The sequence below is a fragment of the Mustela erminea genome, chromosome 2 (genome assembly GCF_009829155.1).
Source record: "Mustela erminea isolate mMusErm1 chromosome 2, mMusErm1.Pri, whole genome shotgun sequence".
In the NCBI taxonomy this organism is placed as follows: Eukaryota; Metazoa; Chordata; class Mammalia; order Carnivora; family Mustelidae; genus Mustela; species Mustela erminea.
In genome coordinates, this window is record NC_045615.1 from 25735893 (window position 1) to 25752153 (window position 16261).

The following is a 16261-nucleotide window of genomic DNA, read 5'->3' on the forward strand; positions in this document are numbered from 1 at the left end:
AGATACTTAATTAACTAAGCCATCCAGGTACCCCAACAATGTTTTTGTTTTAAACACTATTTGGGGGCACGTGAGTGACTCAGTCGGTTAAGAGGTTGCCTTCAGCTTAGGTCATGATCCCAGGGTCCTGGGATCAAAGCACCGCATGGGGCTCCCTGCTCAGCAGAGAGCCTGCTTCTCCCTCTCCCTCGGCCGGCTGCTCTGCCTACTTGTGTTCTCTACCTACTTGTCAAATAAATTTAAAAAAAAAACACAAAACTTTAAAAAATAAAAATAAACACTAGTTGGGGTTTAACAAATCAAATAAAAAGCATACCTTGATTTAAATTATATACACATTCAGCAGAGGGTACTTTGTGACATTTTATTGAAAAGTACATCACAGACAAGGATTAGCAACATAGGCTGTAAACTAGATAGTAAATGAGACTGTTTCCACAAGCACACATATTCAACAGTCTCACTGCTCATTAAAATCACATCTCTTGGATGGTTCAAACAAGGGTATGAGCCATACAGATACTTTGCTCTCTCTAGCCTGGATTTCTTCCTTAACTCCAGACCACTACATAAAATTGCTTACTCGATATGTATTCTAAGATATGTAATAGAAACAGCATTTCCATGATCCTTCTCTTCAAATATGTACATCCACAATCCTTCCTATTTCAGTAAAGTGTAACTCCATTCTATTAGTTGCTCAGGCCAAAATCACTGGAGTCATCCCTGACTCTCCCATTCTCACCACTGTTAGATAGTACTGGTCTATCAACAAATTTAAAAGTCTTTTTTTTTTTTTTAAGATTTTATTTAACAATTTAAAAGTCTTGAACTTCAAAATATATCAGAATCTGACCATTAACTACATTCGTCTAGTTTCTTTTATTTCTCACCTGGATTATTCCTATAACCTCTTACTCAGTCTCTCAGCTTTCCACCTTTGCCCTCCTCATTCTGTTTTCCACAAAACAGTGATATTCTACTTAAAACCCTCTAGTGGCTTCCCACTTCAAAGCAAAAACCAAAATCTTTAGGTTGGCCTATACAAGATTCTAATTTCCTACTCCTACCCCTCTTGTTTCCTCCCTTTAGCCATAAACACAACAAGCATTCTCTGCTTCAGAGCCTTTTCACGTGCTACTCCTGCAACATTCTTGCCCTTGATATCCACATGGCTTGCTTCCTTCCTTCCTTCTGAGACCTGCTCTGGACAATCTTTCTAAAATTGCAAACCAGTTCCAACACTCCCCTCCCCATTCCACTCCCCTTCTGACTATAAGTTCAGGGTTTGGGTCTGTCTTGTTTACTACAATGTCCCAAATCCAAAGTAGAACCTAGCACCTGACAGCAGCTCAGTAATGATTTGCTGAAAAAATAAATGAATCCCCAAAGAATCAGGAAATACCACACCACCACAATCTCAAAATTCTTTCCAGAGAGTATTTCTAGTATTTATATTTGACAGTATTACTAGAAATTACTTGTTTAGTCTGGTTCCAAGACTGGTTCCAAATTTTGTATACATACATGATTTACCAGCAAAAAGTATATATTAACTTGAAAACCTAGCATTTAATGACTATATTAAAACAAGTAACAACAACCCACACCAACCTTTAATGAGAAATAGTGGAAAGAGCACTGAATTGGGGCTCAGAAAACCCAACTTCTGGAGAACATACTGCCACTAATTAGATTACAGTTTAACCTCTGTGGGCCTTAGTTTCTTTATCTGCAAAAGTGCTGCGTAATTCTGATAATGTTTTTATTTCTGTTCTAAAAAACAGTTGTCCTGGATAAAAGCATCTACCTTTGGTTTTTCATAGTAAAGTTATCTGAGAACATATTTAAGGGGATAGGAAAAACATTCCAAATTCGAAGAGGTTCAAGAGAAACAAAGCTTGCTTTGTGGACAAAATTGCAAATGCAAACTTGAAAATTCTCCATGTGAGTGCTATTTTATTTCAGATAATTAGAAAATACAGGTAGGAGCAAAGAATATAAGGAGCACTGAACTGTAATCAGAAGCTTGGGTTTCACCAGTAAATTCACTATGCAACCATATGAAAGTCCCTTAATTAATCTCAGAGACCCCACCTGTTTAATAAGGGGCTTGATCAAGGCCAGGGTCACCCAAATGCTGGTTGGGGAGTGTTAAGGATCAGAGTCCTATGACTCGCCATTAGAGAATCTGATTCAGAAGTCAAGGTGGGGCTGAGGACATTTTATGTTTTAAATAAACAACTCATCCAGTACTGATGCAAGTGATTAATAAACCAGTAGTGGTTACTACTTTGGACTATCCCTATAACCCATTCACACAAACATTTTATGACTTTGGGCAGTACTGTGCCTGAATTTCACATAGTCAAGAACTCAGTTCTTAAGACTTTTTAAAACTCTTCCTCATACAAGGTTTCTTGCTCATACTGCCTCAAATACAATTGCAAAGTAATACTAAATTCATTTTTTTTTTGCATTATCCTGTTTTAATATTTTGTTGACCAGCAAATAAAAAAGACCAAAATAAAATAAGCTAGAGAATATGTACAATTTCTAAGCGTTAACATGAAACTTAATTAAATCTTTCAAGAGAGTATTTTTATTTTACTTTTAATTTCAAAACACATGAGTATTTTTTCTACTTTATCATTTAAAAAATATTTTGGGTGCAAGTATTTTCAAAGTACTTTCACAGTTTTAATGCAATGCAAATTTGTTTTGATTAAAATAATGTTAATAATGTTAAGCTAGTAACATTTGTATGAAGCTGTTTTTAAAAGCCCCTTTTTAGACCTCAGAAAAACTAAGGCTTGCAAAGTCTATTTCTTGACCAAGAGAAGAAACTAATATTTATTGAATCTCCACTATCCTTCCAAATGTAGCTTTAAGTACACTTATATGTTGTCTCCTGTTTGACAACTTTTTAGTGTAATACCTGTTTTACGGAGGATTAAAATAAGGCAAGAGTGGTTATATAATACCAACAAAATTCCCTAGTATTAGGAGGCAAAGCTAAAATTTTTATTAAGATCTTTTTCTTCTAAGTCATATGTGTTTCTCATAATAGGATACCTCTAAATATAAATTTCAACATAAGATAATGCTAATGTTATTGGTGCCTTTACTTACTCTAAAATTTTCAAGTAACAAACCCATATATTAACACGCAAATGCACAAGCAAACAAATGACCAATCCTCTGCCCCGAAATGAACAACCTGAACATCAATCTGGCTGCCAAAAAAAGCAGAATCAATGCCTACTAAATATTTCAACAGTACAAAATTTCTGTTTTTCTGTTTTGTTTTGAATTTCCACTTCTATATTGCAGCGGTATTTTGTTTCAACTTCCCATTATCCAAAATGGCGTATCATTTATTCTCATTCAATTTATAAATTTGAGTACAGAGTACTTTGTCAGAATAGATGGAGCTAGACCAAAACAATGCTGTATCACTGCCTTAGGAGCAATAGCAGAACAGTAAGGGGACAAGTGCTCCCATTTTGCTTGTTATGCAATGGAAAAGTCCTCATTAAATACCCCCACAGCACTTCTGTAGAAATCATGCCAGTTTAATTATCCCTCAACATAGCACATAGGTCAACTCTTGACTCCCTCACTTTACTATGAAATTATAACTCTCTACATGTTAGGCATGAAAGCTTTGTAAGCTCTGAGGCAGGTGATTCAACTCTAGTTCCTTTGGTGCCAGCCCTGAAAATAAAGGGCAATGCCCAACAATGAGGCCCTGGGTCACAGATGGATATAGTACTCAAAGGATTAAGGTCCTGATATACCTGTCTAGTTGGCCTTTTGTTGTTAGTAGATTTCTTTGCTGCAGAATATTTACCTGAAAAAATACATATAGTACTACACCTGCAGGGATAATTCTACCTATTATTCCTATTAGCTAAGAACAAGTTGTCTTCACTGCATCTACTTGTCATATGAAAAGCAATCAAATGGGCTTTTTTTAAAAACAAAACAAAAGCTAATCTAATATTCTTTAGTTTAATGAATCTTACTAATTCTAAGAAATAATTTTTTTTAAACAAAAACATTTCTGAAGATAGAATGTTTCTAAAAAACCTATGGTCTCTCAGACTTGAGACACAGAGTATGTGGGAACATGTGGACATTTCATCAAGAAAAGTATGAGTTAGGGGTGCCTGAATGGCTCAGTTGGTTAAGCATCTGCTTTCAGCTCAGGTCATGATCCAAGGTCCTGGGGTCAAGCCCTTCATCAGACTCCCTTGCTTGATGGGAAGCCTGTTTCTTCTTCTCCCTCTGCCATTGCCGCTTCTTGTGCTCTCTCTTGCTCTCAAATAAATAAATAAATAAATAAATAAATAAATAAATAAAATCTTTGGGGGGAAAAAAAAGAAAAGAAAGAAAAAGCATGAGCTAGCTAAATAGGCAAGCATTATACAAAGACCTTCCTAAAATATCCTCACTGCAAAATAAAGCACAAAGTGTCCTGGAATCAAGCCTTGAGTCTGAGTCTAGGTTCCCTGCTCAGCAAGGGGCCTGACTTTGACTCTCCTCTGCCCCTCTCCTGCGCATGCTCTAAATAAATAAAGTCTTTAAAAAATGCTATGAAATCAGCTTCTGCATTACTCTCAAGTGCTGTGCTGCTCTCGCTGTATGCAGTGCAAGCATGACAACACACATCTACATTTCTATCTCCTTGGCTTAATCAAAGATGATAAAAATCTTTAAAGTATTTCTTTAAAAGTGTGAATGTCTGAGTCCTATTTTGACCTCTTACTGAAGGATAAATTTCGTATCAAAAGGATATGGTAAAAACAAATAAACAAACAAAACTTTAAATTGAGTGCATGCATAGAAAAAAATTAATTAAAAGTTTTTAAAAATCAGGAACCTAAGGCAAAGGAACTGGGAGGAGGAGAGGGAATTATCCTTGGGGAAAGGTAAGTTTAGTCATTTTTTAACTATGAAAACAGAAAAAAAATTCTTTGTAATTTTAGTTGTTCATAACATCACAATAAGAATACTACACAAACTTTCATTCCTCTAACCCACAGATTCTCAGTCTCACACTGGTGACATTTGGGGCCCAAGAACAGTTTGCTACAAGAGACTGTTCTTTACATTGCCTCTACCCACTAGATGCCAGCAGTGTCCTGCCCTCCACCCCATCAGTTGTAATAACCAGAAATGTTTCCACAGAGGGAAAAATCTGCCCCCTGTTGAGAACCACAGCTCTAACCTTTCAGTTACCAACTGAAAAAAAAGGTTACCTTAGTTTCTCTGAAATCACCTGAAGGGCAGAAAACAATTTAAAAAACCCATTTAAAAGCAACATTGATTCAAGTGAGTTTTCTAGCTATAGAAGAAAAAGATTAGGACATTTATTTAGTTTTTGCCCAGGAATTTAATATATAAGGATTTACACAATGGACACCTTAAAAATCTGAAATATCAAATAAAGTATCTTCTTTTTCCCTTATGCATTTTTATTCCCTTATACATTCATAAAATACCACCAATCAAGCAGCTGGAGGTAAGGAAATATACTCATTTTTACATTAGTGCCATCTAATATCAGAGATAGCTTCACTTTACATAATTTATATTATTTAGTATTTACAAAGAATAAGCAAATGCTTAATCTAGGTCAACAATTTTGCTAAATACTTGATTTATATGCATTATCTCATTGGAAGAAGAAACAAATTAATTTACTATCACTATCATGAGTTATAAAATTCCTAACAGAGGTTTGGTTGTAACCAATCTTCCCGGTAAACTTTCATAGACTTTATATGCCAGTAAAATACAGTAATCAGAAGTTTAACACAATAAGCCACACACAAGCATGGCACAGATGAAAAGAAGCTGTATCAACTCTTGGATACTACTAGGGTAACAGTGATGGGTAAGTCACCACTTGTGACTACTAATTAGCAGAGTTCCTACATTACTCCTAAAAGTTTAATTTCCAAGCACTACATTTTATTTATTTTTAAAAACATTTATTTATTTGAGAAAGTGTGTCTGTGCACACATGAGTGACGGGAGGGGCCAAGTGAGAAGAGACAGAATCCTCAAGCAGACTCCCTGCTGAGCATGGAGACTGACAAGGTGCCCAACCCCAGGCCCTGAGATCACGAGCTGAGCGGAAACCAAGGATTGGCTGCTTAACGAACTGAGCCACTTGGGCAACCCCCAAGCAATAAATTTTAGAAAACAAGTATATTCAGCAACCCCAGAAACCCAAACATAAAGGAGAAAAGGAAGAAAAGTCTTATTATCTAAAAAGCAGTAAAAAATGCAAATGCACACTAATACAAAACAAGCACTGGATTCTCTCAGTTGATAAACTTAAAAATTAAAATGAGCTCCCTTATTTTCAATAGCATTTTTTATTGACAAACACTTCACATAACATAAAACTCACCATTTAAAATGTACACTTAAATGATTTCCAGCGCACACCTATCTTTCTGGGCAACCATCATCACTAATGACTCCAGAATAGTTCCATCACCCCCAAAAGAGATCCTGTACTTAATAGCAGTGAGTCCCAATATCCCCTCACCAATCTCATTGCAACTACTAGTCTATGTTCTGTCTTTATGGATTTGCCTGTTCTGGATATTTCATGTAAATATAATAATGCAATATGTGGCCTTTCGTGTCTGGCTTCTTTCAGTTAACATAATGCTTTCAAGGTTCATCCACGGTATAGCATGTAACAGATACTTCTCATGGCTGATGAATAAATCCCTTATTTTTTGCAGCAATTAAGTGAAGCATTTCAAGTACTGTGTTTAGACGTGTCACCTGAAACATTTTCAGCCATTCCTGGAGGCCTGTAGGTGGTTGGACAGATGTAATTCGGCGTCGTTGTTGCCCTTGGCCATTGGCTGCTCTCAGGTCTCCAAAAGTTGTTGGTGTTGCTGAACATGGTACAAGCCCAGTGGTACTACAAAAAAAAAAGAAAGAAAGAAAGAAAGAAAGAAAAAAAAAAACCCACAAGAGAGGAAACAAAGATAGGTATTTATTAACAATAATGGGCTTTAATTTAATAAGAATATGATCTGGCATATTTCGAACATCAATAAAATCATTACTTTTATTTGCTTACTCCCAGAGAGCAAGAATATACAAAATCTAGTCTGCTATTCTTAGAGTAGGTTTCCTGCCTCCTACATAGCCACCTGTTATTATCCCAGCAATGCTAATTGCAACCCAATGACAGAATCTCTATGGCAAAACTGCAACTTGTTGATACATATAAATAATGTTAAAATACATCCTTAGAAGATACAGTTCCCATCTCTCTTATGACCACTCCTTAGTGACTTAATTAAAGAAAAGTTTAAGTTTCCCTAATAAAAAGACCTGTAAAGCTTATTAATGTTTTTAAAAATTCATACATAGAAGCAGTATGCTCAAATACTTTGGACATTTCACTAGATATGTTCTAAATTATTTATAATATTTATTTCTCTCCAACTTCCCACTGTTGTTCATAAAGCTTAGCCTAGATGACATTTGACAGGAACAAGCCTTGATTAGACATAGATTTACTCAAAACAGTTAAATATTGAAAACTTACTATGTTATATGTAAAAATAAATAAAATGAGATGATCTAAATACTTTAATAATTTAAACTCTGAGACATTAAAGAAAAAAAACCCTGAAATTGAATTCTGCCACTAGTAAAATGAAAGAGTTAAGACTAGATGATCTATCTCTAAAACTGTCCAACTTTCCTAAAAATGACTAATAGCAGAACAAATATAGTTATAACCAAGTTATTAATATCTTAAGCTTTACTTTCTAATTTCAATAATATTTAAATCATTTAATCTTCAGGTAAATACGGAGTATCTCTATTTTAGAAACATTTGGAAAAAAGTGTAGGAAGATTCATAATTACATTTGTAAAATAATCTTCAATATGAGTTATGATAATAAAGTGTTTTAAATCCAAAGAACATACAAATTGTATCCTAATAGCTCAGTATTTGGCCCTGATAAGTTACTAATGAAACAACTCCCCAATTCTTTACTATCCAACATATCTCATTATTTTGTTAAAAAAAATCTATCTTAGTAATCAGATTGTACAGAAAAATCTACAGATCTACCACATTTAAATTTTTTAACATTATCCATCTATGATAATCTCTAAAATACAACAATTAAATCTATCTTCCTGTCTATCAAATTTCAAAGGTAAGCTCATTTTCATCTCCAAAATGAAACACAATGTGATCATAACTTAAATTTTCTAATAAAGTAGATGGAAAATCAGTTTCATTCTTATTATTAGAAAATCTGTCAAAAAAAATTTAAAAACACCAAACATATACTGACAAAGTCTCCAAAAAGACATGGAAACCAATATGCTGTTTGGTTTGCTTTGATAGGATTATGTTAAAAGTGTTAAAAGGCTGAAAACAGAACTTGCACCTTTTTAGGTGCTTTCTCAATATACAAAATAAGCAACTAAAGGCAAAATTTTATTAAAATGTGTTCTCTAGTAAAAATTCAGTATTTATTTACAAGTGGCCTTAAAAACAACTGAAAATTTTAATACCTTTGTCCCGGTATCAGCCATATTAATAAAAGGCCAAAATGATACGGCTGACTGGAATCTATACATTAAAAACAGCACATTTTTAACATTAAACTCAACTTTCTCATCTAAGAAATACTTATCAAGACTAGAAGAAAAAAGCAAAAATGAAGTGAAGAGTTTCACTTGTCTCTCTTATCACTCCACACCCTCTGGTGGAGGTGCCCAAACACAATGAAACTGTCAAAAGGCAAAGGGCAAGTAAGAGAGAGGGGGACGGGACAAGCCAACATGGGGAAATCACACAGAAAGCATTTCTTGAATAAACAGGATATAGTTTTATTTTTTTCTTTGTATCATGTCTGCATTTTTTGTATATAAAACTAATTATTATGATGTCTACATTTCACAGAAGAGCATTTGAAAAAAATCTGTCTACAATCGAATGAAATAAAAATATAAACTCTTTGGGGAAAAAAAGAGATGCAATCTCTAACAATGCCCAATCACAGAAACTTAAGTCTGAGGAGTGTTAATTTTATTGCATCTTATATAATAATAAGCATAACTTTAAACCAAAATATTTAGGGGAAAAAAATGTCACCATCACGAAGTTCTTATTGCTTCTAGCTCTAACTTTTATTAAGTAATTTGAAGTGACAATTATCCAAAGAAAAGCAAAAAAAGCTCTGAAGATACTTTTGTCATTTAAATTTTAAAATACCACATTCTGAATGACATCCAAAGCCATTTTTAATTGGCTGGGTAATAGATATTGTGCTTAAGTTAGCCTAATTAGCATGAGAGAGGGTAAAGTTTTATATTGATGCAAAATCCAAAAATGATGGAAGGTGCACAAAACAAGACTACAATTGTATGTAGTTGTTATGGAAACTATTTTACTGGTGTGGAAATGTATGTGTTAAAAACATAAGATCTACCAAGCAAATAAAGGGGGATTTCTAACACAGTAAGATTTATTTAGTAACTGTGAGGTTTATTTCCCTGCTAATAAATGTAACTTCAACTTTGCATATATAAATATCTATCCTAGAATAGCTGTTGCTATAGTAACAAGATATATTTGCTCATATTCACATTTTAGAATTTACTTTTCAGAATTCCTTAAAATTTGTGATTTAAAAATTTTGTTCATAACAGAAATTCCGCTTGTGTCTTATTTCAAAGTATTAGTAAGAAAACACAGGCTACAGTGATAGTCATTCTTCTTACTTAAAATTATGTATTTCTCGATTTTTAGTGATCTCAAAATGTGTTAAGAGTCAACAGTACTAGTGACATTATAATTCTTTGAGAATAAACTGAAAGAAATGTTTTTGGAATCATCACCTCTTTAAAGAAACAAAAATCATGAGAGAATCAAATATTATACTTAATATTACCTTGTATATTCTGAGACTTTGCATGGTTTCTTTCCCAAAGAAAAAGAGCGGACCTCAGAACCATGGTCTAATTTTCTTTTCATCTATAAGGTAAAGCAAATGAGACAGATTTAAGAAAAAAATCACCTGTCCCAACTATCAAACCTTAACATTTGCACTGGCAATAGTGAAAAAAATTCTTAAATTTTCATATGCCTAAATTTTTATTATTTAGGCATAGTTAATGTATGTAGAAAATAAATGCTTCATGGTTTCTTCTACTAGTTCTACTTTGTTTTACTCTTTAAAGATTAGAAAGGTGAATTTCCCCCTCTCCAATATTTTTTCCAGAAGAATAGCATATGCTGATTTAAAAATTGATATTCATCATACATATTCCTTGAGAGTGATATGCCTTTCACATTTTCCAGTTTAAGAAACAACATGGGGGAAAATGTCATGTTAATACACATATTACAGAACCATATTTACCATGTCTCTCTTAGTGATCATCATTTTCCTTTAAAAACATATTTTCAAGACAAAAGGGACAACAAAATTCAAAATTTCAAAACCTGAATGGAAGTAACAGTAATTGAATTTAAAACACACAGGTTATTACAAAAGTGTAAAGTGAACGATGTAAATAAAATGATCTTGAAAAGTAAGTATATAAGGCAAAAGCAATGAATATGGGTAATGAGGGGAGTAAAAAAGTAAATCTATAACAGGAGAGAAGTGTGGAGTTGGTATAATAAAGGTGGAAAAAAAGCCATCAATTGATATTTACAGAGAATATAACTTCACTGACAGATGCTCACTCAGGACAAAATATTCTAACTTGAAAAGCAACAAGAAGATTTTAAAAGAATGAGTTAAATATCTTCGTAAGGTATATCCAACATCTACAGCTTTTAAGTATTATGCTATGTATGTGTAATACTGTAAATACATTCAGAATTACATTTTGTCAACATCAAAATGGAAATATTTATTTTTTATATTTCACCATCCGTTAACTGAGGTCATCTAACTATAGATCTGTTATAAAACTAGAAAATAAGATCGGTTAAGATTCAACTTTTTCTACTTCAACAACCCCCTCAAGATTTGTGTCTTCTAATTAATTACTGTACCACTGAAAATTATGGGGGGGGGGAGACCCAATGCACGATAGACAGCTATCCTCATTTTTTAATAATAAGGTGAAAACCCTTGCTTTGCAGCAGACTTCTTTTCTTACCTACTGCCTCACATGGGAACATCATAACACAGCATGCTACATTATAAATACTAAAAATTACCAACGAGACTCAAAAAATTTTTGAACCATACTCTGGATAATAAAGACTATGTTTTTATCATCATGAGAAAGTCTTCCAAAATACAGGGACCATCTTATGGTATCAGGGGCTACAGTAAGGGTACAACAAGCTCATCCACAATTTTTACCTTAGTTCAAGAAATACCTACTGGAAAGAAATGGAATTGGTCTTACTTCAACCCTTCGGAAGTTTCTGTACTCATTACATTGTTTTAAAGTGATTTCTCTCAAAAACAATTATTTTCTTTCTCCAAATGGTTTTAGTAAAAAGGAAAAATAAATATATAAGCTTTAATATATAGATAGCCACGTGCTTCCATGTATGTAAATTATAGACACGTACACATACACGCAAATGTATCTATCAGGAAGGTCAGTCAGTACAGATCACCTTAAAAATCTAGTTTTTTCCATAACTTCCACAGATTCTTATTTTCAAAATTAACAGGAGAAACTTTGATATTCATTCTAATTAAGTTGTAATACTGGCTTTCAGAACTTCCCTGGGTATCTTGTAAATACACATTGGTGCAAATGGTATTTGCCACCAAAAGCAAACTTTATTTCCATCTTAGAAACCCTTCAATGAATAAAAATGCCCAAAAGACATATTGAGGGAACCATTTAGAAAGGATTTTTTATCTTCAGAATATATTACTAAATAAAGCACTTTCTGTAGGACTACAGAAGTCTCTTAAATATTATATTGTTTACTGAAAATCCTGACTTTAGAACCAAAAATTAATTCTGCAATTTTTAAGGGGCATAGAAAGTAAATACGACCTTTTAAAATATAAGTTCTAAATATTCTAGTGATTCTAGACTTTAAAAGAATCAGCTAAAGAAAAAAGAAAAGAAATATATATGTATATAAGGTATAGAAAAATTAAAGGCAGAAGATTCACTAAAAGCCAACTAAGGGTAGAGTATTTCCAGGTCAGCATTTAACGGAGCCACATTTCCAAAGTCTAAATATATTTTTAGTGAAAAATTTCCAGATAAAATATTCATTTTACTTTAAATTTAAAGCTGTTTACAGCTTACGTTGTCTTTGCATTATTTGCTTACATTCACGTTATAAAACAGAATACCAGCCATCCAGCCACCCACCAAAATTAGAGGATACTGCAGCCATCTCTGATGATACAGATTTTCCTTCTCAGGCAGGCACACACACACACAATCACACAACACAGAAAGAAAACAGATTACTTACTTTGTAAAAAATCATTTTTAGTGTGCCGTAGAAACCCATATTTTCTGTATTTTTCCCCTTCAGTGATTCTGTGCCCCCGTGTGTCCGGCTGCTTGGCAGTCTCTGACAATATAAACCTTTTTCAGGTAGGTATGTCACAGATTCTAATGTGGACATGCTCAGGCACGTCAGAAAGGGAAGATTAGGGAGCAGAACCGGCAACAAAACTCCACAGTAAAGGCAAATGCAGCTCAGTATCAAACAGCTTCTCGGGACACACATACATACATGCAGCTTGACTGAGAAGAACTCGAGGGAATAATGAGAGAGAACCGAGAAGATTATTGGAGGAGACTATGCCCTGTCAAAGCCTTGACTGAACAGATTCCTCCCTCAGCAGCAGAGGGATCAGATTACATCTTCCCTTGAACACAGAATGGTGCAGTCCAGGATTCAGCAATGCAGACTGCACATCAATTATATGGTGATCCGCTCCAGGGAACCCGTAAGCACACAACGCACTGAACAGAGGGAGGATGTGGGCAGCGAATGAGACCGCCCCCACACAACAACCCCCTTCCCCTTGCGAACTTTCAGGAGATTATTTTGTATTTTGGAAAACCTGCATTTCGGCAGAGTTTTAAATGGCAAGCCTTCTTTCTACAAATAAGTGCTTTCAGAAACATTCTGAAAATGGAATATATTTTCCATACAGTCTTCCCAACAGAAGCAAAGCAGGCTATTTCCACTAACTGTTATCCTATTGCAGTCCTGGCACAGACTGATCACATTTTTCAAGTAGCTTAGATGATAGAAAATGAGCAATCCCAAAGGGAGAAATTAAATAGTCTTTGGGGGGATTTACAATAAAGTAGACCAGTTTGGAGCACACAACATTTGCAGAAATTATGTAATAAGTTATATTTCAACTTGCGTATTTCTTATATTAACATTTAATGAAAATATTCCTATGTTTTTCCATTTCACTCATTTAAAAACATATCAAAATTACCACACACTTCATCAATTCTTAGTAATCATGACAATTTATTTTTAGGACTATCAGGTTGGTATTAAGTGTATAAAGTTTGGCCAAAAGGTTCCATTTCTCCAAAGAAGCAAAAACTGGGCTCATTGGAGAGTCTTAACCTTATTTGTGAATTAAATCTTGAGTAAACAAGCAGCACTGGACTTCTACCTCCAAAATTATTTTGAGAGGAAGGTATATTGCTATCCTTAAAAAGGCATTTTACATAATAATAAAAAAATACCAAAGTTTGCCTGAAGGCAACCTTTTTCTCAGAACAACTACTTCACAAATCTAGATATTTTATCTCGCAACTTGCTACACAACTAGCTTCAGAGGCAATTATAAGATTCCTTGGACTAGAAAGACCCATTATTAAGGGTCTAGTTAATTAACTCCTACCCTCCCCATTAGCATTCTTTATTACAAGTAAACTGTGTGCCTATAGTTATTTAAGTACTTAAAAAGTTTGCTCAGAAAAAAAGAAATACTATTTGGACTTACTACATATTACTACTCTCTGCTATGGTTAACGAATGACTTTCATTAGATAAATGATTTTAAATGCTGTATAAAGTAGTTATCATAATTTTAAAAATAAATATGTTTACCTTTATAACTAAGACATTAAGTCAGTGTAATGTCTTTTACTTTAAAACATAAATGAAATAAGATAATCTAAAATTTTATGAAAATATATACCTTGGATCTTCTGGAAATTACATTCTCTGTATAATCTTTCTAAAAAATCTGACTCTTAAATTCTTACCCTCAGAAACCGTATGTACATGTACCCAGCAAAAAGTTAGTTTTCTAAATAAACAATAAGTTTATTTCAAAGGAAAGTTCTTTTTAGAAAAAAAAAATCCAACTGTTAGGAATGGACCCATAAACCCTTTTGTTAGAAGATTCAGAGCACTCAAAGATTTAAAAAATAATAATAATGCAAAGTTTAAAAAAAAAAGTAATTTCCCATTCACCACCTGCCTCAATTCTGGGCTATATCAAGAAACTAATTATAAAATGAACACCTGAAATTTTCTCTAAAATTTTGCAGTGGTAACTAGCTTATTAGAGAACAATGTATATCCTGACTTCAAGTGAAATCATGTCCTCTCTCTAAAGGAAGTAACTTTTCCAAATTAAGTCCACTCAATTGAGGACAAAGACAAACTTTAATAAACCATGGTCACTCTCAAAATCTAGGGTATTTAAAGAAGAAGATAACTTAATTTTGTATATTCAAAGGAATGTTCTTTTGGTTACAAAGTTCCTTTTATGGGATGAAGTTATGGGAAAACCTGATGCTCACAAATGTATATTTTTATGTAGGTATATATATTCATGTTTTATTTTTGAATAGGCAAAATATTTACATGATTCAAAACTGGAAATGATAATCAAAAAGTATATACTGAAAAGACTTTCTACCACCTGACATCCCCATCTTCTGTGGGTCCCATTTGATAGTAATCTCTATTAGTTTGTCCTTTAAGTGAGAATGTGTATGTTTATAAGTACTCATGAAGACTTTATTTTCCCAAATATTTCAACAACTCTCCCTACTATTTTGTTTACAATGTTAATTTGAACTGTGAAGAATTTGGCAAGCAAAACTAGTCAACCAAACTTCTAACCAGATTTCAAAAAATTGAATAAAAATAATTTTCAATATTCTCTGAAGTACTATTAACCAAAGTTGTGATCTATTAATTTCATCATAATCTATACATGAACAAAGCAAATGAAACCATTCTTCATTCCTATTTCTGAGTCTTGGCTAAAATACAGATGTTTAAACTTTATTCAAAGATTTAAGTTTTTTAGTAGTACGAATGAAAAGGCCTTTCTGTATGTTAGCTATAGCTATCTCTTTTTTGTCCTTGGGGTACTCAGAAGCATTTCAAAATTGACATCAGTCCATAATCTATGTCAATAAGTTTCAGGAAAAAAAGTATTTTATGCTCTATGCTAGAATGTTAACTATAAGTTCAATGAAAAAAAAATTAGATAGTCAACTATTATAGTTAGACAATACCTGTGTTTGTCACTCAAATTTTTAGAATCACTATCTCAATGTATTAAGTATATTTTCAATATAATAAAGTACATTTTCATATAATTTTAGCTAAGCAATAAATTTCCCATCCTATAAGTCTTACTGGAATCTATTAGTAAGGGGAGTGACTGCTAATTCAGACCCAATGCTCACCTCTATCACAACTCCATTCAACTAGATACATGAGAAGAATGGCAGTTACTTAAGAAACAAAGAAAGATACGAAGATATACTGCCCCAGAGTCTAGGACTCTGGGAAATAAGGCAGTAGAATGATTAACCTGTGAACTAGCATAAAAGAAATGGCTCCTCTGAAAAATTAGTTGGGATGACTAAGTTTTTAGAAGGGCATGTTGTAGTTATGGGCATAAACCAAAACTAATCTACATGTGAATAGTGAGAAAAATATAAATAGTAAAGCAGTCTTCACTGAATCATGTATCTTCAGAGATGTATCTTTATACATGGTGTCAACAGGGGAAGCAGTAATAATTTTCCCACCTTGACTCTGAATTCATTATTTCCATTTTAAATAATTATTTTATTATTATGCTTATCATACCTCATTGTTATTGATTTAATACATCTTTTTCCACTACCATCTACTCCAAGAAGGTTCCCATCTTATTCTAAGCCACAGTAGAAAAATGATACATAACAAATAATGTTTTTGAATAACTGGACATATTAGCAAACAGTAGCAACCATATAAGCAAAA

The 16261-nt window shown here is 33.3% G+C and overlaps 1 protein-coding gene across 6 annotated transcripts in view; it reads right to left on the reverse strand.

Moving 5' to 3' along the window:
• Positions 1 to 16261, reverse strand: part of FBXW7 (F-box and WD repeat domain containing 7) — a 233573-nt gene that overhangs the window by 20433 nt on the left and 196879 nt on the right. For 5 of the 6 annotated variants that reach the window (XM_032332521.1, XM_032332520.1, XM_032332517.1 and 2 more), the window contains 2 exons: positions 9960 to 10042; positions 6811 to 6952 (listed from right to left, as the gene is read on the reverse strand). In XM_032332521.1, the coding sequence (XP_032188412.1) occupies positions 6811 to 6952; positions 9960 to 10042 (225 nt within the window). Of the gene's footprint in view, positions 1 to 6810; positions 6953 to 9959; positions 10043 to 12478; positions 12957 to 16261 lie in introns of those variants that run through there. The other variant, XM_032332522.1, reaches the window with a different exon arrangement.